At 37.8% G+C, this 27,765-nt stretch overlaps 1 protein-coding gene across 1 annotated transcript in view; it reads left to right on the forward strand.

The window, feature by feature from the left end:
* Nucleotides 1–27,765, forward strand: part of LOC136702691 (nesprin-2) — a 108,937-nt gene that overhangs the window by 77,295 nt on the left and 3,877 nt on the right. The window contains exons 84-109 of the mRNA XM_066677842.1: nucleotides 1,248–1,452; nucleotides 3,721–3,903; nucleotides 4,027–4,140; nucleotides 4,330–4,484; nucleotides 4,720–4,867; nucleotides 5,055–5,149; nucleotides 6,902–7,133; nucleotides 7,281–7,475; nucleotides 9,548–9,664; nucleotides 10,265–10,420; nucleotides 12,598–12,759; nucleotides 14,164–14,330; nucleotides 16,750–16,912; nucleotides 18,098–18,285; nucleotides 19,122–19,272; nucleotides 19,530–19,712; nucleotides 20,025–20,162; nucleotides 20,328–20,522; nucleotides 20,756–21,008; nucleotides 22,237–22,305; nucleotides 22,895–23,031; nucleotides 23,727–23,853; nucleotides 24,456–24,658; nucleotides 25,511–25,711; nucleotides 26,115–26,243; nucleotides 26,457–26,648. Of these exons, the coding sequence (XP_066533939.1) occupies nucleotides 1,248–1,452; nucleotides 3,721–3,903; nucleotides 4,027–4,140; nucleotides 4,330–4,484; nucleotides 4,720–4,867; nucleotides 5,055–5,149; nucleotides 6,902–7,133; nucleotides 7,281–7,475; nucleotides 9,548–9,664; nucleotides 10,265–10,420; nucleotides 12,598–12,759; nucleotides 14,164–14,330; nucleotides 16,750–16,912; nucleotides 18,098–18,285; nucleotides 19,122–19,272; nucleotides 19,530–19,712; nucleotides 20,025–20,162; nucleotides 20,328–20,522; nucleotides 20,756–21,008; nucleotides 22,237–22,305; nucleotides 22,895–23,031; nucleotides 23,727–23,853; nucleotides 24,456–24,658; nucleotides 25,511–25,711; nucleotides 26,115–26,243; nucleotides 26,457–26,648 (4,258 nt within the window). The remainder of the gene's footprint in view (nucleotides 1–1,247; nucleotides 1,453–3,720; nucleotides 3,904–4,026; nucleotides 4,141–4,329; nucleotides 4,485–4,719; nucleotides 4,868–5,054; nucleotides 5,150–6,901; nucleotides 7,134–7,280; nucleotides 7,476–9,547; nucleotides 9,665–10,264; nucleotides 10,421–12,597; nucleotides 12,760–14,163; nucleotides 14,331–16,749; nucleotides 16,913–18,097; nucleotides 18,286–19,121; nucleotides 19,273–19,529; nucleotides 19,713–20,024; nucleotides 20,163–20,327; nucleotides 20,523–20,755; nucleotides 21,009–22,236; nucleotides 22,306–22,894; nucleotides 23,032–23,726; nucleotides 23,854–24,455; nucleotides 24,659–25,510; nucleotides 25,712–26,114; nucleotides 26,244–26,456; nucleotides 26,649–27,765) is intronic.

Raw genomic sequence — 27,765 nt, forward strand, 5'->3', positions numbered from 1 at the left:
GGAGCAGTACTTGGTGAAGACAGGTTCACAGTATTGCTTGTGGATAGTACTCTGGCAGATTTGTCAAGTAGAGGCAGTGAGACTCCTTCAAGAGCATGCTGGGAAATGTATATAATAATAAAATATTTTCTACAAATGATCATAGAACAGTTTGGTATCAGCACATTTAATGGAATTCATTCAATGATATCAGCATCTTTCTGAAACAAAGATACAGTAGAGATACATTATTGTCACTAAATTACAAACAATGTCAGTGTACCATTAAAGGTACAACAGTGGTTTTAAATCAGCAATTCTAATTAAAAATATCATATAGCAGACAAACACAGTGATATTTGAGAAGTGAAATGAAGTTTGTAGGATTTTACAGAAAGTATGCAATAATTATTTAAACAAAATTAGGCAGGTGCATACATTTGGGCACCCTTGTTGTTTTATTGATTTGAATACCTTTAGCACTAATTATTGGAACACAACATTTGCTTTGTAAGCTCAGTGAACCTTGATCTACATACACAGGTGAATCCTGATCAGAACAACCAATGATTTATAAAGGAAAATTCAGAAAATTATCAGGGGTGCCCAAACTTTTTCATACCACTGTGTTGTCAGAGAAAGAATCACACAGATGCATTTCAGGTTTTAACTGCTCTCAAAATGTCACATTTCATTATTTTGACATATTACACACAAGGCTAAACCTTAATAGACCTGCTCACACAGAAGGCATAGAAAGTGAGAATAAATACGTGGGTGGGAAATTTAAATATTGTTCTCTTATGCTGAAAGATCAGGAGAAACATTTTACTAAAAACATTTACTACAAACAGGACTCACTAGTATGGCTCCAACCTTTCAGTTTCATTATTTGATGGGTAAAATATGGTTGAAAAAATGTAAGAAATTCAAGCCCTCTCTCTTCTTCTCCATGTGCTGAACCATGTTTTAGGAGACGCTGGATTTTTAGGATCTCCTGAAGTATGTGTATAAAGAAAATGTCAGAAAATGAATTTAGCATGAACACATCAGAAGTGAATAACCACTTTTTTAAACCTATGCATAAATATAATCTTATCACTTATAAAAGTAATAAATATTGCTCAGAGTAAGGACACATTTCTGTGGATGATGCTGTAGTAAATGTCCATAGGTAGATATTTTTTTCTTTCTGTGATTGACATCGGCAGAGGTGAGAAGAGAAATTATGTGCTGATAGAAAGTGTCTCTGTGTGTGCATTTAACAGGTGGTCTGTGATGGTCCAGGAGCTTGGGGGGGAGTTGCAGAAGGCTCAGACATTGCTGTGTCTCTGGCAGGACTACAGGTGGCTCTATGGAGACTGCTTTGGGAGCTTGTGCCTCCAGTGGCAGCAATATGAGGTGTTGCTCAGCCTCTCGGACATAGAGGAAAACAGCACTGAGCTGCTTCACCATAGGCTCAATGCTATTAATGTGAGTGATTCACCAGCACTCAGGAGGCACACCAGGAAAACAACACACACTGGATAGCAACACGAACACAAATACAGTCTAAAAAATACAAGCTGTTTTATGCTGTTTACAGATACCAGTAGTTATAGGTAACTAAACGATGCTTTTAAAGTTGCACAAAAAATTTGCGTAGATTAAAATTAATTGATTTCTGCAAAATTATTGCTAGATCATAAAGCACAGGTTTGCAATAAAAATAACTTTTTGTTTTAAGACCTCAAATATTTTTGGGATATAGTCTATTATTTTAATAAGCCATGTTTCTTTTAAAACTCAGGGAACATTGAGTTCTGAGTTAGAACATGGCATTTCTCAGAGTGCTAAAAATACCTTCAGGTGTTATGCTCTGCTTCTCTGGAGCTAACCCTAGGTAGCCCTCCATCTTTTTTCATAAAGAATGAGAGATTACTTTAATGCAGATCATTCACTTCCCTATGAACTGAGTTCAAATAAGCATTGTGACTAATATCAAAAAATTATATGCTCTTTTGTTATTCAAACATGGTCACATGGAAGCATTTTTTAAGAGAATGAAGGTTAAAAAATGTATAAATAAGTACAATGTTTTTGTGAAGGTGTCTCAGAAATTATTCCAAATACATCTGTATCTGATGACGCATAAAAGAGTAAATATAATACCATTTCAAAAATGTTTGAACACTGGGCAAATGCAATGATGTGCAAATCATTTAAATCCTGTATATAATTGAAAATAGTACAAATATACAGGTTTTTAATGTTGAAACTGTGAAGGTTTATTGTATTTAAAAAAAAAAAATATTAGCCCATTTTGAATTTGATGCCAGCAACATGTTCCAAAAAAGCCATTTGGACTATATTGAAAGTGAATGAATAAAAGATTTGAGCTATTCCACAACTCAGGGACTCCATTATAGTATTTCTTTATTCCATAATGCATAAATTGTGGTCAATGGATGACAGATCTGGACTAGTTTAAAACCTGGAATATTTATTATTATAGAACCATGCAATTGTAATCCATACAGAAAAGACGCTATGTAAGTTGGCAGCATATTTCTCCAAAACCTGGTTCATCTTCCAAAATAATAATTTTACTGGTGAAGGAAAAAAACGTTCAAAATTTCAGTGGAAGGGTGAGTCAAAAGTCGCAGGGCACACTTTTATCTGAATACCTCAGCTAGTAATGAGGGAAAGGGCCTATATTTTAGGCTATGTCCGGAACATGGCCGCCATCTTGAAAGCCACCAAATTGGATCAAGGGCGTTTTTCCAATGGGAATGTGGTCATTTAGCAAATCAAAGAAATGGAAGGGTGTCCGATGACTTTTGACTCACCCTGTATAGCAATTTTATTCCAATTTATTTTGGAGCATATCTATTGGTCCATTGATCATGGATTCTTCATAATTTTTGATGTATTCAAATAATTTAGTAAACTAAACACTGACAAAAATGGAGATACAGGTTTTGAATTATACAAAAACAAGATGCTCAAATCACCCATAACATTATGGAAGCTGGCTTTATAACTGTCCAATGATCCATCTCCTCTTTAGCCCACTGTAAACTCAATCATATCACTGACCACTTGCCAGTTAAGTTATTTTATGATGGCATTAGACAACTGTACAAGTTATTTGTTTCCCTGTCCTTTTTTTAAACTGGGTTGCAGGTAATTCAAAATGGGCAAATATTTTCTAAAAAGAGTAAAATTTATTGGGAATATATGGTTTAATTGCATTGATATTATTTACATTTTATCCAATATCCGAACTATCTGAGGACCTACATGAGGTTTGTAGATATATTCAACTTTATTTTCATTACAAGGCAGTACAAGGCGATTATACATATAGTTATACATATATCAACTGGCCTTCCAGGCCATATCCAGCCACACTGGGACTGTGAATATATGCTCAGTGCTACCAGTTTCCTATGGGATTTACATACAGCACACAACAGCCAACAGCACACAAATCAGAGCTGCCCTCACACAGCCCAATACAGAAGATCCATACTAGCTACCCTAGTGGCTCTGGCCAGTAGTGAATGTCATTTTCTTCAGGATAATAGCTCCACACTTGTTTGTATTTTCTTTCCAGTCAAAACAACTAAATATAATATAAAACATTTCTACATTTATTGCATCCAGATATGTCTTTATAACAGTGTCCATTATTTTCTGATGAGATGGTGTTTTTTAGTCCAGTCTTAGAAGTTTGCACCTTCCATATATTTTTTCCAGGTTTTGGAGAATGAGATGGAAGCCTTGCAGAATACTGTTGCTGAAGTAATGGGGGCCTCTAAGCTTCTCATTGCGCAGATGGAGTCCCAGGCAGCTTCCCTGATCCAATCAGAGACTAGGCTGCTTTCACGTGATCATGTTCTTCTGAGCCAGGTGTTGGATAAGAGAAGGAAAAGGCTTCAGGTGATGCTTTTATGCATAATAACAAATACACATTAATTAATGTATATTAATTACAAAATCCGTGAGGCCTGGATGTTGTAAAACCAATAGTTTGTATGACTTTTCATGATATGTGTTTCACAGGAGAAGCTAGAAGAACATACCAGGTTTAATAATGATTTAGAAGCACTAGAACAACATCTGAAACGCTATGAAAACTTAATTATCTCAAGTTCTGCAGACAGAGAGTGCCTAAAGGTGAACCAGTGTTTTTATAATAACAAGCCACATAAACAGTTATGAATGAACAATAATAGAAATTTTTTTATTTTAAAATATAAATTTTATAAAAAAAATATAAATTTTTTTTATTATTTTTTCTCTCTCTCTCTCTCTCTCTCTCTCTCTCTCTTTCTCTCTCTCTCTCTCTCTCTCTCTCTCTGTTAGTTGGCACTACTTGAACAGAGTAGTTTATCACTATACCTTGGCGATTTGAATAATCTTAGTCTCACACTGACCCTCAGTGCATGTGAGGCCAAGCACCTGCATGTCCTCAATACAAAGTGGGTTCAGGTCTTCTCTCGGGCCACAGCCAGACACAGGTGCGTGCTGATAAGGTTTATATATTCTTTAAAGCAGTAGTGATCAGTTATTTTAGTCTTATTATTTCCAGTCTTGTCATTTGAGATGGTTGTCAAGAAGACACCAGGCCTAGACTACCTATGCATCTTTGGATTGCATTTGCTGTTTTTACACAGTTAAACTTGGCTAAAAGATCTATGATTATATTCTGGTTCTGTTTTGAAGAAGTGTGTAATAATTTGTTTCGTTTGTTAGGGAGATGTACAGTGAAGAATTGTGTACTCAGAGTTTCCAGAAGAAGTGCCAGGCGTGGATGGATTTATTGGAGAAAGTGGAGTCTGGCCTGTCCAATGAGATTTCTGGGAATGATTCTTCAATAAGAGAACAGCATGCTCTTCACCAGGTTCATTTTCTCTCTGTCCTCTTTCAGATATACAGTATCTAGGAAAAGAGAGTCGGTAATTCTAAAAGACAATATTTACATCAAAACTAATTGCTAAGATCAAGTTCATTTCATCCATGCCCATTTCTGTATACTGACACATAACATGACTGTACATTATCTCACTATTTTATGTGTGTCATTTTAGAAGCTAAAGATGGAAGTTCTGGTTGGTCAGCAACTCTTGGATATTGTGGTCAGTGAAGCTTTGAATCTTCTGGAGAAAGGTCGAATAGTAGACAGGTGAGAAACAAAGGAAACCTTGCTGTATTAGAGTGAGTTTTGTCTGCTTTTGCTTAGAAATGAAAGCGTGAGATACTTCAAAGGGATTTCATCTGTAGCAATTAAAATAGTGGTTTTCCAGCAGATTCTTTCCAGTGAAACCTAATAGATGGATCCAGCTGAGACCATAACTCAAGGAGCAGGAGTGCCAGGGAGTTTACCTCTGAAACAAACTGAATTACTTTCAGGAAATTAAGCAGTCTGTTGCCAGTAAGGACATGAGACCGTCATACTTGATATGTTTTAGTCTGCTGGTGAGCAGCTGCTACAGATTTTAGGTAAAAATACATATTTTGGAGTATATCTCGTGTGTCCACTCTTTATTAACATTTATATAACTATGGCTTCAATCCTTCCCTGGACATTTGCTGCAGGAACTTTTTTCAAAGTTCAGCCTTAGAGGTTGATTCCATTTCCAGCTTCTCACAGTGAAGTTATCCGCCATGATGTTGTTATTTATGTTTTAGCTGCTCATCTTTTCAGAACCCCAATTAAGTTATCACAGAAGAAGGATCGATTGAAAATTTATTTTTTTAATCTAAAGCAGCAGTGGTCCTTGATTTGCTCCTGTTCACAAAGATGAACGTGTTAATTATTGTGCATGTGATATGAATTTGAATAAGTAAAAGATGGTCTTTGCCTTTTGGGTATCAATCTAAGCATGACTGCCAACTTTGGTCAGAGTACGGGAGGGACATTTTCTGGTGTCAGGCGTGAGACTGGAGTGAGATTTTCAAATGGGCTTTCATGCATGATGAGACTTAGAATTATTCACTTCTTTTTTTTGTTAATTTCATTTGTTCATATTCGTTTGTAATAGTATTTGTAAAATATGCTGGCAATATAGGCCTGGCCCCATGGCTATTAAGCTTTTTTTAATGTTAATTTTATTCTATATGCATTCATTCATTCATTCATTCATTCATATTTTGTTCGGAGCCACTTATCCAGTTCAGTTTTGCGGTGGGTCTCGATTGTACCCAGAAATCACTCGGTGCAAGGCAATTTTATTTGTATTTTTTCTGTAAAATAAACTAATGAAAAAGGTTGTTTTTGCACTCTCAGAAAAAAAGATACAGTAAATGCACAATGCCCCCTCCAGGGTGTATTCCCGCCTTGCGTCCAATGATTCCAGGTAGGCTCTGGACCCACCGCAACCCTGAATTGGATAAGCGCTTACAGATAATGAATGAATGAATGAATAAATGCACAATATTTGTCACTAAAGGTACAAACTGTGTAAAGGTACCTTTAAAGGTACAACAGTGTTTAAAAGTCCAGTTTTCTTCCTTAAAGTTACATTACATTCTTTTCTCCAGAAAGAGATATACATATTTGTAATCTTTCATTATAGAACTGTGTCATATTAAAAATCATATTATAAGTTCTGGAGATGAAAGGGAGCATATGAAATCAACACCACAGTGACAAATTTTCTGAAAGTGTATGTTTAAATGATCCAGATAAACTAAATTTATCTAGAGTTTATTACCACTGGCTATAGAAATGCTTTGTTAACAGTATTTAAACACCTACACCAATGAAGTTGCTTGAGCTTTTTAAAATGATTGGACAGTCACTGTCCAAACAGAGCTCAGTCATATGTATGTAACGTTAACTGGACATGAGAAACAACCAAAACCCAAAGAGTTGCCCTGTTCTAAGTGTATGAATATGCTCATCGTTACACCAATAATGTTTTGTGTTGTTTAGGAGAGACCTGATCATGAGGTTGACACAGTTAAAAGAGCGATGGCATGGCACACTATGTAGGGTCCAGCGGCGCAGCAGTAGTTTAGAACACTTGACAGATAAATGGAGGCTTTACAGCACAAGCCAGAAAACACTGTGGAAGCTTTTTGGAGACTTAGAACCTCTTCTGCCACCTGCTGGCTTGGCGCTTTGCAGCCTTAGGCAGATCCAGCAATCTATTCAAGACTATAAGGTAAGAATATAGAGTAATAAGTAAAATAAATAAATAAATATATAGTTTTATGTGAAATAAATATATTATGCTCTAAGTATGTTGTTTCACTTCGTTGTGTGATGCCAAGAATGACATACATCTAAATTGTATTGAATTGTCTTAAAGGGGGCTGAAGATCAGCTGAATTTCCATGAAGAACTCTACACTCAGACCATACAGACAGGCAGACAGATCCTCCCTCTAGCAAATGCCCAATGTCAGGTGAAACTGAGTGCCGAGCTGGAGGCATTGAGAGATGCCTGGGAGCAGACTTGTGCTTTGGTGGTGAAGAGAAAAAATCTTACAGAATCTGTCATTCAGGTGTGTGAATAAACATCATGCATTGGTGCTCATTGTAGGCTAGGATGCTGCCTAGACAGAATTACGTATGTAAAGACAATAATGTAAAATTAACTCTCTTAAGTGTTTTGAAGTATTAAATAAAATGAATCCAAATACATACTTCACCTAAAATGTCAGAGCAAATCAAATACATCAGGGCTAGACATCTCAGACACAGCAAGACTTGCATCAACCTCATTAACAGTGATACCACTCCCTGCATTGGAAATCCACCATTCAATCCTTTGTTCACCCTGCCACTCTAATGGTTTCCATGGAGGACTTGTTTAGCTGCCTTTGACCTACATACTCAATTTTACTGCATTTGTAGCAGTTGGCAGATAGATCAGACATAATCCATATATGAGGCAGCTGGGTTCTGTCACTCTGTGAGACTTGTGGAAATGGGGAGTTATAGACAATTGTAGCAAGCCAGCATTTTAATGTGTGTGGCCAACTCATGCACCTGCAAACACTTCAGCTGAGTGAGATTTAGAACATAATAAATAATCCTCTCTAAGCACAGTACACTTTCAGAAACCATTTTAGACCTTATTCTTGACAGATACACTTTGTTTCAAAGCCCAAATTGAGTTGTTCTTTCACAATTGAAGGATGGACTTAAATTGGAACAAACCTGGAGCTCAATTTTCACTTGTCTCTCAAAGAAAGATGTTTTAAGTATTCTTTATATGATGGTGGCAGTTTGGGAGGTTTCCGAAGTCTGTACACAATTGTTTGGAGTCCCTTTATTTTCATTTTTTATGTTGTCCTTTTTTAATGCATGTTGATTATCTTATATGCAAACTCTTCAGAAATGTGTTTCTTTCACTTAATGGCTAATTGATTGGTAATTAAATATAAGACAATCTAGCCAGTTACCAACTTCGGACAGATGCCTGGAGTGACATTTTCTGGAGCTTATATATATTATTTAAAGATTTATAGATATTATAAATTAATTGTAACACCAGTATAAGCAGTGTAATCTCAAACTCACACCAATAGTTCATCAAAATGAGAAATAATTAAAAAATACTGAATAAAATTCAAATGGATTTTTATTCTCAAATAAAGGAATTAGTTTCTCCAGAAAAATGGATTGCTGAACACACAACCCAGATCTCAACATAATTAGATGTGATTAGGATTACTTGGATTGTAAGATCCCAGGATTTGTCTTTAAGAGCCTAAAATTAAAAGCCTCAGAGTAGGCTTTTAAACTGTAATAAAACAAGTACTAAATGTTCATGGAATACAGAAATATTTCAGTATTCTATTTGTCTATTTATGTTTTTTCTGTGTAATTTATACTATGATTTTATTTCTAGTGATTGCAGCATAATGACTGTTTTCACTTATTATTAAATAAATAAATAGTGGCCTCTGACTACTGCACAGTATTTGATCTGCTTCATGGTAGAGGTGTAGTGTGCTGTATACTACTGAGGTTAAAAAGGCTGGTACAGTTTACAATAATGCTTCCTGGTGTGTCTGCACTGTGTAGGACCTGAGTTGCTAGTTGAAATATGAACCACATATCCCTTCTGCTGTAATTGAGTTGAGCTGTAGTAACCCTCTATTTGTGAAGCCTAAATGTGGCAGTTATGATGTTTACCATGTCAAGGCCCCCTCAAAAAATTTATCTCTGATTGGCTTTTAGGTTTGAGACAGTGTTTAGCAAGAATGATGACCTAACTCGTGTTGACTGTCTGTGGGTAGGGCATTGACCTGGGGCTCACCCGAGTTGCCATAACCTTACAGAAACAACAGATTATTTCCAGGGACAGCAGCTGAGTCCAAACAATTCATGAAATTCCTCCTCTCAATAGTGGGATCAAGTCTGAGAAAACACTGGAGCACTGGCACACCTAAAATATAGCCAGTCCTGCTGTATCCTTGTTGTTAAAGTGGTTAAAATAATTATCGTGTGACACAATCTTTTAATAAGCATTCTTTTTTTTTCCTGTGTTGTCCCAACTTTTTAAGAATTGAGGTTAGGGTTATGGTTAATTAATTCATTAATTTGAATTTCTCTTGATATGTTGCAGAACTGGAATACCTGTGAGGCTCGACTTTCTGACAGCTCGATCAGATTGAGCAAGATTAATATCAGACTAAATCAGCCACTTCCAGACAACTTAGAGCTTCAAGAGAAGCTCTGTAAGGTAATTGAGGTCCAAATGAAAAAGTATATTAATACATTGTAGAATACTAGACACTTATGTACTGGTATGCTCTAGGGTTTCAACAGCTAAAATAACATGACGTTATATTAAATAGCAATATCCAGTACTTATTAGCGGTGATGAGTAAGACAATTTGCACCTCTTCTATTTGGTGTAAAGCAAGTATTAGATAAGTGTTAGCACAGAGTGCCTCCAATCAGAAAACACCTGATTTGATGGAATTATGCAGCTTTGGAACTGAGCTAATCTCATTTGGGTGCTGTGTTGATCAAGTCATTAAAAGGAGGTGCTAAGGCATAATCTGTCATTTGAGAAATAACATCAAATCAAGTGTTGTACCAACAAGTTGTGTTTCTCCCCCATCTGCTATACAAAGCTATTATGGTTGTAATCCTAGCCCCTCCCCTTTAAACTCCACATTTTTACTCTGCCCCCTTTTCCCCCTCTCTGCCTCCTCCCCATCCCCCGTTCCAGCCAGCAGGCCTTAATCCTGCTGCTAGAGAGAGAGAGAGAGAGAGAGAGAGAATACCGGTAGCAACAGAGGGGGCTTGACTTTGTGCTGGCTGATGTGTTATGCAGGAGCACGAGGACTCTCTGGAGCTGTGGAAAGAAGGGCTGAGGGATCTGGCCATCATGAAGGCAGACGTATCCCAGTATGTTCTGCCCACAGACACTGCATTGCTCCAGGAACAGGTGGAGGAACTCCACACACAGTGGGAAGAACTCTGCCTGAAGGTGAGTGAAACTAGAGTGGGGAAAATGGAGGGAAAGGGGAGGATGAGGGCAGGGGGCTGGTATTCAGCTACACAATACTTTCATCACCGTGTCTTTTGCCTCTGGAAATGTGGGGGAAGCACTTTACATGGCAACTTTGGAGGGAAAAAAAGGGTTGTTAAAAGCAGCTAAAATTCAAACTTTGTGTCATTACCTAGAGTATAATGTGGGTTGTTCTCTCTTGTATAAAACAGTACTTAAGGATAATTGTGATATTAACAATTCATATGACGTAGAACAATAGCATATACCATGCTGACAAGTGTTGGTAAGGTTTGGACAAGTGAAGAGTGTGTAAAGTTTCTTTTAGTAGCTTGTGAAGTTTGTTGTGCATGGTGCTTATTCTGTATTTATTAGACCGTTCCAAGTAAGCAAAACTGGAACACAGCACATTTAATTGCTAATACATCCATATTGAGAAGTTTGGATTTTGATGTCAGTCAAACTGAAGAGAAGAATTACTCTGATTCTGTGTGAATTAACTCTTTTGTATTGTTTTACCTTTATATAAAATAAATTTAAATACATGTTTTTATCACTCTTAAAGGAGTACACTGCCAGAAGATGCTTTCCATTAGTATCCAAGTCATTTTGGAGTTTTCTGTTGCATAATTTCTAAACATTATATACGTTATATTTCTACACATTGAAAAGGACAATTGGTATTTTCTGTTAAAACTAATTAAACCAATAAAAACATACAGCTAAAAAGCATTGTTCTAAGGCTATTTCATTTTCTTAATTTTAACTGAGAAGAAAATTCATGAATACTTGTGGGTTTGTTCAAGCACAGACACATGTTTTGACAGTAACTTCATTTAAAGGGCAGGTGTCCATACAGCTGGACCATGTGTGAATAACTCAATATCATTTGAATGCAGAGGAGACACTTGAAGTAGAAATAGATCACTGGAGCAGTTAATAGAGTAAGGACACAGTGCTCAAGAGGCCTTCAGGCCTGAGTTATGGAACCTCTCAGTGGATAACATAAAGGCTTTTTCTATAAACGATATTGCTGTCAATTGTTTAGCTGTCGTGTTTTTGGCTTGTGGGTAACCATGGCCTAAAGCCACATTAGTGTGTTTATCAGAGGACAACAGGTTGCAGGTGGAATCAGTCACTGGAATGGGATGGCAGATGGCTAGGCAGGGCCATACTCAGTCTGTTAGGCTCAGATCCATTGTGTGCTTTGAGGGAAACACAGGTCCTCCTGAGCCTTCAGGAATCATAATAGAACTCAGAGTCCTTGGGGAAATAGTTAACTACTATGTTAAATGCTGTGGCCCCTAGCTCATCAAATCGCTGTAAAGGCCAGAATGATTAAAACAGTGGGTGTGAAATGAGCCTAGTTCTTTGACCTTTGTGAATAAGGAGACTCAATTTACTAGGCAGTGAGCCATTGTAAAAACTTACCTGCTAAATTTTAGTCATAACATGAATTCCTTTGTGATTCCCTTCAGTAGCCCCCAGCTTGTAAATACTATGCCTGTCAAACTGTCATTTTACTTTCTTTTATATATCAAGGTGTGGAGTTAATGGAACTATGAAAAAAGGGTACACTCAAGCCCTTACACTGTCTGACAGACACTGGGGCCAGGGGGAGTGTAGTGAAAAAGCTTCATTAATGTCCCCTACTGTGCTATGGTGTTTGGGCATGTTAATAAAGGAACTGTCGGACAGTGCTTGTGCTTTACAGCCATATAGTCTATACCTTTTATTCATAGCTTAACACTTCTAACTCACCATGCCTCATATATAAGACACTTTTGGCTTATTGTAAAAGTTAGGACTCACACCATTAAGTACAGAAATGCTCTGAAATGTTTGATTGTGTAACTCACATTTGAATTGGTTCAGTGCTTTGACCTGTCTTCTCCAGAGCCTTTAGCACATCAGTAAGTGGTCCCCCTTAGTTCTTTGTATGAGTCACTCTCTCCCCCAAAATATCAGGGCCTGCAAAATTGGGCCCATTCATATTTACTGACTGAAATCCATGTAGTCCAACTCTAACATAATACTAAGTGACTGTGATGCTCTTGGTATTAAAGGGCTAAGGATTTAAGTCTAAGTTATTAAAAATGTGTATTTCTCTAACCTGCTGCTGAATGTCAGTTCTGTCTCATTTCTTTTCTCTGAAGGTGTCAAAGCGTAAACAAGAAATTGCCGATCGTCTGAGCGCATGGATTATTTTCAACGACAAAAACAAGGAACTTTGTGAGTGGCTTGCACAGATGGAGAAAAAGGTTACCCACAGCAATGAACATCTTAGCATTGAGGAGATGGTGGAAAAACTTAAAAAGGTAATGGTGCCTTTGTTAATATATTTTTTTCTTTTGCTATTGCTTGCTGATAAATGAAATATTGTAGAGATGGGGGATGTGTAGGCCTTTCACAATCTGGAAATTTTAATTGACAGTTAAATTCAGTTTAGCATAAGCACAGATAACAATTTATTTGTTCTTTGGTTTATTATATGCAAATATTAAATCTCAAGCCTAAAGGCTTTGAACTGGCTGATCTCCTAGCTGTCAGCACTTGGTAGATGTAGATCTCAACTGAAAAAAGATAAAAAAATAAGATTCTGAGTAACAAAACTTACTCAGTGCCACTGTAAATGTCTTTAGCAGGAGTCAGTGATGAAACAATGAAAACACACCAGTTCACATTCTGTATGTTGTGATATAAATAATTAATTGTAAATGCTAACAATATTGTGCAGCTTTCAGCTGAGGGACTTTTCAAATAATTCTGAATCTGGTGATTATATAATAAATGTTGACAAGCATTAAAATGGACTTTAGATATACAACTCTAAATACTATTTGAGAAAAAGTGCTTGCTCTGTTGTAATCTCTCAGGCGGTTTGCATGGCATGTGAATGAGAAGGATATTAGGTCAGCTGTGCAGTATTATGAGTATCCATGTAAGGATTATGAAGGGACCCAAATGAGCAACACATCAACACTTTCCCATGTGAAACCTCACATGCTACATTTCTGGCTACGTTATTAAAAATACGTAATTATTTGATATTTTTATCTGCTATGTAGTACAAAAGCCAACTTAAGGGAATTTAGTCCTCTTACACTTTTTTATTATTTCAGATAATGAGTGTGAGATTTTTCATTATAATTATTATTTATATTAGCATACTATTTATATTAACAGACTATAGTGTATAGGGCTTAACCGTTTATTTGTTTACCCCTTTACTTAATAGTACAGTTACTCCTTTATCATTTAATAATGTTTCAGCCTACAGTGCACAGTAATTAGCACACCGTTTATTTCTAAGAGTTTTTTAGGTTTAAGAGTGTTAAAATAATTATCACAAACCACAAAAAAGCGACTATTGTTTTTCTACATCATTATCATTGTCGTCTGCCAGTGGCTGGTTGAAAATAGTGAGTTGGGTCAGAACAAATAGGTGAAGCCACAATAAAAGCTTCCTTATTTCAGAGGGAGTCTTTGCCCCTCCAGATTCAAGTGAACAAAAACGCTGCCCTGAAAGACACCTCAAAAAGTGCCTGGCTTTTAAAGAGGGACCCTGCTGAGTGCTAGGGTATGGTTTTGACAGCTGCTTTGCATACAACAATACAATGTGTGGTTAGTCCAGGGTTTTGTTTGAGGTAGATGTGTTAACGAGTAAAACATGCAAACCGCTCCAGCTGAATTGATGGAGCACATTGTTATTGTCTCTGTAGGACTGCATGGAGGAGATTAACCTCTTCAGTGAGAACAAGAGCCACCTGAAGCAGCTGGGGGAGCAGCTCCTTTTGGCTAGTGACCGCGCCAAAGAGGCTGAGATCCACGGGGCGCTGCATGATGTCAATGAGCGTTGGCAGCACCTGTTCGACCACATTGAGGCCAGGTGAGAAAAACAGGGAGTCGGGCACGTGAGTACAAATGGATTTGGACTGGCTTGCTATTATGGACACTTTTCAGTTTTGTAAACAAAGTGCTGGGGTCAGTTCTCCTTTCATCCTTTCAGCAGATACCACTATATTTCAATTGTTCTAACAGCTGTAGCCAGTATAGGTATCATTGTGATTATGGTGAGAGGGTTGGAGTCTAAAAAGAGGAATTTTTGTAGCTTATTTCACAAGAAGTAAATGTCAATTTCTACTGGACATAACCTATGAAAGGAAGGTTTTGCTAAGGTAAAAATGCTATATTTTTACTTTTATATGAAGGTTACTTCTTTAATAAAAACAAACCCTGGCTTATTTTTGTGGTGCTTCAAATTAATTATCACTTATTTACTATACAGTATTGTATGTTTCGACATTTGATATTGTCTATATGAATGCATGTGTATGCATGTGTATTCAAGTAGCTCTTGTTGCTTGCTAGGCTACCATTGTAAATAATGACTTGCCTGGTTAAATTAAAGGTTAAATAATAATAATAATTAAAAATGTTAGTGCGGGTTATATTCAGAGTTCAGAGTTATTACGTCCTAGGGTACTTTTGTTTGGCTTTGACTTTTGTTTATATTCTTATTTTACAATACTGGAATATCTTATTTACAAAGTGATCTAAAGCAGAATATTATAAGAGTTTTTCAGGTGTGTCTGTCTTTTAAGAGTTTTACACCTGAAACTCCTCAACAAGGCTGTCCTATTCCATGTATATCTTCATGGGTAAAGCTCAAATCCATGACATGGACAGAGACAGGCAGATGGTGCTAAGAGTAGAAGCAGGGGGATTTAGCTAGCCCTTACTAGTGCTGGACACTCTGGCTTTGCCATATGGCCAGTAAGAATGTAGCGGCCAGTAATCAGCCCTTTGTACAGCACACTTGCTTATGTGTGTATGTGTATTGTGGGCATTGGTTGGGGGGGTTCTGTCATCTCTCATTAGCCATCATGTTAAGGGACACAATAGGGTCAGGCGGTCAGTGCAGACCCTGCTGCACAGTGGTCACGGCAGGCTGCCTCTAGGTACGGCTGGCCTGTACACTCATGCTGTCATTGCTCCTCCTAACAATAGGATGAACGCCTTGTGATTTTGTCATATAAATGATCTGCATAATCCTTGTGTAGGACAAAGCATCTGTCCACAACCAGCATCTGTCTTTTGCTTTCATGCGAATGGAGATGATAAGAGTTTAGAGACAAGCGTAGCGTGGTAGATTTTTTTTGCCCTGTTATAACTCATGCAATCAACCTCAATTTCCCAAAGAAATATTTAAAGAGAATAAAATTTTACTTCCTAATGTTGGTGTTTTTCAATTCCTACCATTTATCAAGAGAGATAGAAAAATAGAGACATCTTTAATACGAAAAAATGTTTTGTACTATGCTTTATGTGTATTGTACAATGTATTTAACATAATGGAGCAATTAATGTACATATTTCTTGAAGTAAAATAAGTGAGTGCAGACACTCTTCTAAAAATATTATTCATGCTTCAACATCAAATTCAAGAGAAGGGAAGTAATGTAAAAAATATTTTACTTTTATTATTTAATACTCTAATAAATGTATTCCAACATTTATTGTTTTTTTTTCACTGAGTGGTGACCAGAGCAGATGTCTTATAACATCATCCAAACAATGGAGACCAGGGCTTATTTCCTACTCAAAAATACCATCAGAGAGAATCTTTGGGCAGGAGGTCTAATGTTAGATTAATCTGCCACTGTAAATAGCTCTTAGTAAATAGCTCTAAGTCTGAGGAACAGCATGTAATTACCAGGAGTAATTCCAAGTTATAGATCCATCAGTCCCATTTCTAAAGCTTTATGTATGTATAACATCTGCAATCCATGAAATGATTGTGACAGCAAAATAGCTATTTATGCTCTTTTTAAATTTGTCTACACTATTGTCCTACTATGGCAACTTTTTTCTGTGGTCAGTATCTGAAGTGAGGTAGCTATGGTTACTTGTTTAGAGAAGGGTATTCACAGAAGTGTGTTACCATGTTACCATGGTGACTTTTGAGAGATGGGTGAGATACCTTGGGGTGCGCTGTAAGAGATGAAAGCTTTTTAGAAAGACAAGGGGTAGAGAACAGCAATAGAGAAGCTTTAAAATATACCTTCCTTTAAAACTGCATTTACTTGACATTAGGAATTGTAAAGTCAGTGGATGTGTACAGTAAACATTTTCATTTAGTAAAATAACTGTACTTATACATAGATGCTGTTCAGATGCATGTTTTTCTTTGAGACACAAATACAGTAAAATACATTATTTATTTAAAAATGTACCTACAGGTTTGTGTATATATCCGTGCTTGTGTGACTATATGTTTGCGTCATTTCTCACTTCTCTGTGTTCAGAGTGAACAAGTTGAAAGAGACTATGATCACAGTGCAGCAGCTGGACAAGAACATGAGTAACCTGCGAACCTGGTTGTCCCGCATCGAAGCTGAATTTACTAAACCAGTGCAATATAGCATCTGCCATGCTGATGAGATCCAGAAGAGACTAGCAGAGCACCAGGCAAGCAGCTACTGGATTTTTATTAAAAACAAAATTGTGATTACAAAAGTAATTTCTTGTATTAACTCATTCATTACTGGCTATTATTTAGCTCTTAAATCTGAGGATTATTATTGCTTTTTTAAGTTTAAGGCTTATTATATATTCATTCATCCATTATCTGTAACCGCTTATCCAGTTCAGGGTAGTGCTGGGTCCAGAGCCTACTTGGAATCACGGGGCGCAAGGCAGGAATACACCCTGGAGGGGCCGCCAGTCCTTCACAGGGCAGCACACACACACACTCACTCACACCTACGGACATTTTTGAGTCGCCAATCCACGTGTGTTTTTGGACTGTGGGAGGAACCCGGAGGAAACCCATGCGGACACGGGGAGAACACACTAAACTCCTCACAGACAGTCACCCGGAGCGGGACTCGAACCCACAACCTCCAGGTCCCAGGAGCTGTGTGACTACAACACTACCTGCTGCGCCACCGTGTCGCCCCGCTTATTATATAGTTACTGTTTAATATACTCAGTAACTGCACTCTTAAATAATATTGGCTAAGAGCTATTTTATGTACTTTATTAATTTGATGTCACAGCATAAATATTGCCATTCGTATTGTAATTACATATATGTATTAGAGTAAAAATCTAAAATATTTCTAAAATGTTATTAAGACAAACCACATATATATGGACAGTCCACTCTCTAATCTCTTCTAATTTAATAATATTAAGTAATAAAATATTAATGTTGAATCCAACATTTTAGATTCCTAAATAAAAAAAAGTTTAACTCCCAATACGCCACATTTATGCAGCACTGTGCTTTATTTACAGAATGCAATCAATTTCTGTTGTATTTCTACAGTAAAGGATCATTTTGATTTCTTAAACTTTCAGTGGAATATAATAATTGTAAATCAATGTGTGAATGCAATGAAGCATATTGAAGTTAAGAAACAAAATACATCAAATTGTTCTTGACAAATTAAAAGTTATTTCCTAGAACTAGACCACTTACTTATCTGCTATGAATCTGTCATTAATAGGAAGTAATTAAGAGAGAAAAGGAAGCCTGTACCCACTGACAGATCATTCAGGACGTTAACACTGACTACAAAACACCTGGAAGGACTGAAAAGGTTAAGTGTTATGGTAGTAACATGTGGTTGTGCTTTTTTTTGTGTTCAGGAGCTGCAGCGGGACATTGAGCAGCACACTGAGGGTGTAACATCGGTCCTCACTCTGTGTGATGTGCTCTTACATGATGAGGATGTCTGCAGCAGTGACAGTGAAAATGATTCCATCCATTTGACTACTCGCAGCCTTAATCAGCGCTGGAGAAATATCTGCTCCATGTCCCTGGAAAGGAGGATGAGGTACATTTACAAACCAACCAAAAATAATTTACAGTGACAGATGGATGTAATAGTAATTGCCCAATACCATGCAAAATGAACTGTGATATATTTAATAGCATTGATATAGCATCAAACAACTAATTTCTGTTTAAAGCTGTATAGGAGCAAATATGTCCTGAGTAGAGAATGAAGTCACACATGCTCTGTGTGCATTGTTCTCTGCTCTACGCCAGCATTTTAATCACACTTTGCGGAAACGCTGGCCCCACCCCATGTTTAATTTTGCCCTACCTTAGAGACAGGATAATGACCAAGCACAGCATTGTACATGCAAAATGGCAGAGTGCAGTACAAAGCTTTCAGGTGAAAGCGACCAACCAAATATGCCTCCACCTCAAAAAACATGTTCATCAGCTAAAAAGGCCTCTAATTAAAAGTATCATTTCTCAGTTGTGCTTAGCTGTGTTTAGCAGGTGCATTCTCTAGACACCATTATATTTATACCTGTATAGCATGAAGAAGTCTGCCCTGCTGTCATTTTGAAGTTCAAAAAAGTGTGTCAGCCTGATGCACAATACAAAGCATCCAATCAGAACTAAAGACAGTACAGTAACAGTACACAGACACAGTACCAAAAATATCCTATGTCATTAGGACTAAACAGACTGTATATTATGACTTTATATTACATAATCCTGCACAAATGTTGGAAGTGGAAAACAGAGAACAGAATATGTTAAAGATATTAGATATAAGCCCTTAAAGATTTAAAAGCCCTTTTTCTATAACAGATACACAGAATATATAAATAACGTGTAATGAAATTATGTATTGTAATTCTAACCTTAACCTAGGATTGAGGAAACATTGAGGCTCTGGTGCAAGTTTCAAGATGACTACTCGCAGTTTGAGGACTGGCTGAATTTGGCTGAGCGCACTGCAGCAGAACCCAAATCTTCTGAAGTTCTTTACACTGTTGCCAAAGAAGAGCTCAAAATATATGAGGTTGGATTTATGCTTTTCTGTATTTTTTCATCAACTGATACAACTAAAGTTCAGATTGCAACATCACCTCGTATAAGAACAATAGCCACCATACACCAACAGACTGAGCACACTGATTTGAAATTACATACAAATTTTACAAACATAATAATTTGTATTAAAAATAATAATTTATTTTACTGTCATACATTTTTGTAGCAATTTATTTCCTGTCATATTCTCTAAATACATTGCTATGTTATGCTACTTTCTTTCAGGCTTTCCAGAGAGAGGTGCAGGAGAAGCTGACCCAATTAGAGATTATTAATAAACAGTATTGCCGCCTGGCCCGTGAAAACCGCACTGACACAGGCAGCAGGCTCCGGGCCATGGTGCACCAGGGCAACCTGCGATGGGACACTCTACAGAGAAGAGTAACGGCTATTACTCGCAGACTCAGGGTATGTGACATCATCTTTGTTTTTTCATCATCTTTGAATTTGTTTTTTTATTTATTGTTTAAAAGTTTCGACACACTGGACTGAGCAGTAATCGAACTGTGATTTAAATATATTAATTAGTATTTGGTGTAAATTATTCCAGAATATAACATCTGAATTTTTAAAATATAGAGTGATTCATACATTTAAATTGGTATGTTACCACTCTTTCAGAACTCTGAATAGTTTGTATTTTTGAACATATCTGAGCTACTCAGATATTTCATTGTGTTGGGATCTGCTTTGCACAAACCTCTTTTCTTCACTTCACAGCACTTCACAGTACAGAGAGAGGAGTTTGAGAGCACACGGGAATGCCTGCTGGTCTGGCTAACTGAGATGGATCTGCAACTGACCAATGTCGAGCACTTCTCAGAAAGTGATATTCACCAAAAGCTAAAACAACTCAATGTAAATCAAAACTTTGCATTCTTTTTAAGTTAGTCTAGTGTTCAGAATAGTAGGTAAATCTTAACCTCTTGTTCACACAATAGAGTCATGTTTATTATGCTTCTAAATTGTAATTTCCTCTTATGCTTATACATTTTTACAAATGCTGTCTGTGTGTGATTAAAGGGCTTTAAGAAGGAGATCACTCTAAACACAAATAAGATCGACGCTCTCATTGTGTTCGGGGAATGTCTGATTCAGAAGAGCTCTCCATTGGATGCTGTTATTATAGAGGACGAGCTGGAGGAACTGCATTCTTACTGCCAGGAAGTGTTCAGCCGCGTGTCACGCTTTCACCAGCACCTCACCAGCCCTCGACCTGTACGCCACACCCCACTCCTTTCACTATATAACATACATGTTACACTTAGAAATGTGTGTTGATGTCTTGTTTTCTGTTCTTATGCACCTGTTCACGGTCTGTGCAACTGGGAAAAATGAGAGTAGTTTTTGAAAAGCACAAAATTGTGCTGGATTCTAGCCCTCCAAATACTGGATTGAATGTATCAATTTTTTTTAATCTCTTTTTTTAATCTTATTTTTTTCATTCTCAGTTGTTACAGGAGGATGCAGAGCTCTATGGCTGTGAGAGCACTATCGACATAGAAGGCTCTAATCTGGCAGTAACGAGTCGGGACCTTAGCCAGCCGTCCACGTGTCTGCTGGCTTTGCCACAGGAGCACTCAGGCCGTGAAACCCCAGTCAGCGTGGATTCCATTCCCCTGGAGTGGGACCACACGGGAGATGTGGGGAGTACCTCTTCACATGAAGAAGATGAGGATGCCAGCTTCTTCAGTGGTCTGTCAGGTGATTATATCAGCTGCTGTTTTTTTATATATTTTATTTTGGTACCACTTTAAAAAAACACTACACATATAAAGGTTTATAATTGGTTTCAAAAACCTGTTGATGTTAATTAGGTGTAAACACCTTTAAGGTCATTAATACTAATTTTTAACACAGAAATAAAAAGGGAAATCTTTTTTGTCTAATATTGAGTGTCAAAACTCCCTGAAAATGCTGAGTTAATGAATGAACTAAGATTTTAAAATGTGAAATTAGTCATTTAATGGTGAAATTAGTGCACCACATTATCATCAATGTCTAAAAAAAAGAGATTCTATTAGAGGTTAATTGATTAAACTCGGTTGTTAAAGGAAATAATTAAGAAATATGTGCTGAAGCTGACAGGATTAATGTCGACTGATGGAGAACCCAAAGTAAGACAAGTATCCAGAGATCTGAGATTTAACAGTGTAGATGGATGTGGGTTCACTAATTGGCAAACTGCAGGTTACTGTGGAACTTTCATTCTATGGGTTATAAATGATTAATAATGACTTTAAATGCATTTACAACCTACCGAATATCCATTAATAAACATACTGTGGACCATTCATGAACATGTAAAGTGTAGTCTTGTTTTAAAGTTGTACCCTTTTTTAATTTGTTACTATTATAATATCAAGATTACATATGCAGAAGTTTATAATATAAAAATGTTTTTCACTACCACCCAAAAATATTCCTTGGAACAGAACATACTTGAAATCCATTAAGAAAACCTGTTTATTAAAAGTATGAAATCATAAATAAAAGAGGATTTGATAAACAGACTAAAAGGGTATTTAGTTATTAAATTCAAGAGGCAGGTCTTGCCGAGAATACCCGCTGACTCACAGATTTTCTGTTCAGGATAACCTGGACCAGAGCATTTCAAACTGTTTTTTTTTTTTCATCCTACACATATTTGCTGTTTTGCCCAAATAGTATTATAAAATTCAAAATATTATTGAGAGATCTATGGATATCTGACTTCTTAAAGACCACAAAGAGATAATAGACCAGCCAAGCTGTCACCACAAGGTCATCACAAAAAAATGAACAACTTGATAAACATTTTGACTGGTAATTACTGTGCTGTACTGTTCATTATACTCGTTCCTTATCAGTCCTTGATGAGCTTTGATGTGCCTTTGATGTGCTTTGAATCGGATAAAGATGGTGTCCGCCCATTCTACTTCTCTTCTTCCAGGTGTGGAGGTCACAGAGAGTCCAGAGGCATTTGTTAAATCCACTGTACAGGTTCTGAAACCACCCTTAGGTAGGCATCTGCCCAGTCTGCAGATGTGCAGCTTTAACAGGACACACCACCTCATCTGCTGTGGACTCCCACACCTCTCCTCTCTCTCTTTATCGCTCTTTTCTGTGCTGTTACTGCATCTTTGTGCTGCATGCGTTTGTGTGTTAATGGGGAGGGCACACAGCGCATCAAAGGCCTCATATTTGTATTCCCTCCATTCCTGGGCTGTCTTTTTCTCTCATGAATCAAAGCCTCATCCAGTCCCCCTTCCCCTCCCTTGGCCCAGCTGGCTCAGCATTCACAGCATGAAAGCCTTGGCTCCTTGTGAAGAGGAGGAGCTGAGAGATGGTTTTGTCCAGGAGACAGAGTGGAGAAAAGGGCACAAAGAATTTACACTCCCCGCACCCCTCTCTTTCTCCTAGCAGACTTGCTCCACCAGCATGTCCTCCCACTCTACTGCCTCTGCACTTTCTGCTGCATGGCACAACACTGGAATAATGCTAATCTTACTAACATGTTTTCACCTCAGGGATAAAAAGAATAAAGAATATATGCACAATTACATATGTGGTTTAATCAAGGATATCTCTTTATACTCATTCTCTTTAAGTCCCGGGTCAGGACATGGCAGTGGATCAGAACTGGAGCTCACAGTCTGTCCCAGAAAGGACATCCCTCAACCCAGACCTTCCTGATAAAGACCAGCCATCACCTGCACATGCCAGCACTCCCTATAAACAAGGCTATGTATGCACACACACTCATGCATGTGAACACACACACACACACACACACACACACACACACAACAGCAAATTTTATTAAATTTTTTAGGTTAATGTGTGCACTTGCTGGCCATTTTATCAAAGAGATCCACCACAAATGTGCTCCCTATTTTTTGTAGCACCATTTTATAAGCCAACCCCTACTATGCACAGTTTCGGAAAGGGACTATTACTGACCAGACCACTGACATAGTTTTGGTAGTGACATTTACACATAAAAATATAAAATGATGTGGGGCATTTTGTAACAGTGACACATGAGCTTAAGATTACTATGTTTAATGCCAAGAGTTTGCATGAGGTTTATAAAGCCCCCAGACATTGGGTTGTGGTGCAGTAAATTTACATTCTTTGGGTGTTGGAGGTCTATCCAATACTTCTGGGTTGAACTGGAGTGGCATTTGTGATCCAGAACAAATAATTCAGCATCAGTACCTGCAATAAAAAAGTAATTCTCTTGCAATGGAATGCTGTCAAATCCCCACAGTGTAATTCTAGTTGAAACATCACAGCAAACTGCAGCAAAGCAAGACATACTGCGTAAAACCCTTGCTTTCAGAAGGAATATTGAGTATTTTAATACATGCCATTTAGTTGTATCAGATGTAGCAGGTGACATGGATGAGTGTTTGACACTGGGCTGTGCTTGTGTAACAGGTTCAGCTTATGTCTAAATGCAGTGGCAACATTAAGAGTATGAAGAGAGTTTCTCTGATCCAGGATGAGGAAGAACAGCAGGAGGACCATGGCCTTACTGGACTTGCCACCGCAGACAAACAATCAGGTAAACCAGCTAAACACATGGATCTCATAAACACTGGCTTCAAAAGATATAATGCTAGTAGTTCCTATACTAATTTAGTTATTAGTACTAAAGTACCACACTATATATATTCTAATGGGCTGCTTTACTGCCGACGTCTTATACACACAGCTGTCAACGTAGTCTGCACTCTAAAGGATATTAAAATGCTGTAGTTTGACAGCAGCAATATCCCTGTTTGCTTTACTACTCTCATCTTAAAAAGCAAATCCTGTACCCTGGGATATCCAAGAATTAGGACAGCCTACTTTTCAGGAGCAAGCATATGATGAGGTAAAATGCTGGCTGTGAAGAAAGCTCACTAGGTTTTGAGACAAACCCTGTGTAGCATTTCCCCATGCTACATTATACATGCTCATAATTCAGTCCCCATGTCCCCATTTGTAGTCCTGATTAGACAGTACACAGAGCTGTATATTTATGTACATGCTTCTTTTGATATATTGATGATAAAGTGGTGCTCAATGATCAAGTACAGAAAAAATAAATCACGTTTAGTACACTAGACTTATTTCCCACTCCATAATTAATAGTTTTCTTTTCTTGTTTGCGGTGCTGTTTAGGAGTAATTGAGCGCTGGGAGCTGCTGCAGGCTCAGGCAGTCAGTGAGGAGCAGTGCAGCAGTAGAGACCCTCAGAAGCTGACCTCAGACCTGCAAGACATCATGTCATGGTTGGGCCGAGTTACGCCTGAGCTGGAGACACTCCAGAGGACTGAGACATCTGTCAGTTTGCAGATCATAGAGTCCAGGCTCAAACAGCTTAAGGTGTGAGCTGTTTGCATTACATTTACCGCTGAGTAATATATACTCTATCGGTATATTTGTGTAATTTATTAGGATGCTAATTTCTGAATTCTAGCGTATGCCCTTTGCTAAGTGCCTTATAGTTTCAAATACATAAGGACACCATAAGCTGATTTCCTGTCTGAGAAATGGGATTTCTGGGTGGTTACTGTTTACAATACTGTATACATTTTTAAGAGAAGCATTAAGCACCATTAGGAGGCAGGGGTTTATTAATTATATCAAGGCAAACCTAAATGTACTCTTATACTATGGTAGAGTGATATTTTTGGAAGATTGTGATACACTCTATAAACATATGTTTGTTAACCCATTATAATTAGTGAGATCAGCTACTTTTAAGATGAACCTGTTGTGGACAGAGATGTGCATACACAGCTTGTGGAGATGTGGACAGATAACTTGTGCATACACAGCTTGTCAAATCTACATAGAAAAGCAGGAAATTATATTGGATGCCTGGAGCAGCTGCACAGGAGCCTTAGGTAAACAGGCCCAATTCCAAGCTGCAGCAAAGTGTCTGTTAGCACAGCAAAGACTTCTCTGTGACACAGACACACTCCCTATTTACACTGTTCATTTAATTAGACCTCGGCTGAGCAAGTGAAACCTCTGGCAACCTTTATATTTTTAATCAACCAAATTTGCCCAGCACTAATTAATGATGCATGCAGTTGTCACAAGGGTTAAATATTCCATTTGGATTCACATAAGTGAATAAACCATATGTAGTGTACAACTTTGAACTACTTCATTTAATGTAGGTTATTTATATCAACGTTCTCTGACCCTTCACTTGTTTATTTCTTGCAGGAAATGCAGAAGGCCTTTGCTCGTTATAAGACCCTGATGCTGTCACTGAATCTGGGTGGGAGCAAGTTACAGGGTGAGGCCAGTACTGAGATGCAGCAATTACAAGATGGCCTACATAGTATGAACCAAGGCTGGACAGAGGCCTGCACGAGTCTGGAGGGCTGGGAGAACAGTCTGCGCAATTTACTCATTCGTTGCCAGGTCAGACATCTTAGAAGTTTGATTTAGATGGCATAGCATGTCCACATCTAGTTCGTGAAAATTTTAAGATATGGTTAAAGCTAGAATTAAATGTCCAATTTCCGCAGATATCTACACTGGTTTGGTGTTGATTCTGACACTGTATAGTGTACTTTTATCTATAAAAAATGGAGCAATGTATGTTGCAGCGATAAAAAACATTAGTAGCACCCATCTTGAAGAGTGACTTTACTCTGAACTCTGAATCATTTTCTCCATGTCTTGGCTGATTCACTTAGGTTTCAATTTTTAAGCTGGGCCAAACTATCTTTTATTTAATTATACTTCAGAATTATTTTTAGAGTCAATCTGGACAAAGATCTTAGATGTTCCTCTCTGAACTTTGATGTCTGTTCTCCTCTAGGAGTTCCATGAGATGCTGCATTCTCTCTTGTTGTGGCTGGCTCATGCTGAGAGTAGGAGATACACTGTAAACATCCATGACCCTGCCCTACAACTCTCCAAGTTGCAGGAACACAGAACTGCACTAGAAGTGAGATAAAACGCTGTTCAAACTAATATCAGACAACTATAAACAAGTTTTGCATGATGTACATGGTATAAATGACAGTTCTGGTAGCAGAGACTACATACCAATGTTTACTAAAAAGAGAAGAATGATAGCTACTGACCAGTGAAACCTAAAAGCTCCTCATATAAAATGAATAAGGTGTTTAAAGTTCTGTATTTTGCCCCCTGATGGCAGGGTCTGGAAGAGGAGCTGAAGAGCAAACAGAGGCAGGTGGGCTCTCTGCAGGAGATCGCCTCCGAGCTGCTCCCAGAATCAGATACAGAGGAGAGCTCTGAAGCCAGAGAAAAACTCCATGTCACTGGCATAAAATTACGCCTGTTACTACGGCAGGTCAAGCAGGACCTCCAGACTGTTCAAGAGAAATTGGTAAGGAACAAACTACTGAGATTTAAAATAGCTTCCACATGAAGTATTGAAATAATTAGCATGGTTATCTCAGCACAGAATGCTAACCCTACTATAACAAATAACAGTCACTGCATATTATATTAAACTTGATATAATTTTACAATTTCATTGATCAGAGTATTTTAAGATCACCATAAGGCTGTTTGTAAGTAACGCTACTTCTAATTCCAGTCAATCCACACATTTGACCTAAGCTATGCTTTCTGAATTAGTTCAGACCCCATTTGTATTTAAGCTCCTATAGTTTGTGCAGTATGTGGGCGGCACGGTGGCACAGCAGGTAGTGTCGCTGTCACACAGCTCCAGGGACCTGGAGTTGTGAGTTTGGGCCCCGCTTTGGGTGACTGTGAGGAGTTTGGTGTGTTCTGTGTCATTCTGTGACCGTGTGGGTTTCCTCCAGGTGCTCCAGTTTCCTCCCACGGTACATACATTGTCCAGAAGATTGTCCTTAAGTGTGATTGTGTGTAGCTAGCCACTGGAATGCATCGCATTTTAGTGCTGGTCTCAAAAGCCCAGATAAATAGGGAGTGTTGAGTCAGGAAGGGCATCTGGTGTAAAAACTGTGCCAGATCTGCAGTGCACTGTGGAGACGGGAGCAACCGAAAGAAGAAGTTTGTGCAGTATCTCTACACAAATCATTTGATACAGACAGGATTCATCTTTTTTGGTACTTCTTTTAGGATCAGTAGAAAATGCTGTATTTTGTCCTTATGCACTCTGGGGTGTAAACACACTATTCATGTGGGAACCAGAGCTCAACGCAGTTCATTGCTGTACACAGCCTAATTAAAAAATTGACCTGTGAGAATGAATGGAAACCCTCAAGATGAAGGAACCTAAGAGTCAGGATAAAATCTTTTGGTTTTACATTAGTCTTTTAGTCAGTCAGTCCACTTTCAGGGGAGGGTGATTACTGCATTCTGAGAAACATGTTGAAGCACACATCACTCTCAGTATTTCTTAGAACAAGTTAATCTGAGCTACAGTTTGTAGGCTGTAAGATGAAATAAATATGTGCTATGAGTGCTATGATCTGTGGCCAAAGGTTTGTTTGTGTTTCTTTTACATTATATAG

The sequence above is a fragment of the Hoplias malabaricus genome, chromosome 7 (genome assembly GCF_029633855.1).
Source record: "Hoplias malabaricus isolate fHopMal1 chromosome 7, fHopMal1.hap1, whole genome shotgun sequence".
In the NCBI taxonomy this organism is placed as follows: Eukaryota; Metazoa; Chordata; class Actinopteri; order Characiformes; family Erythrinidae; genus Hoplias; species Hoplias malabaricus.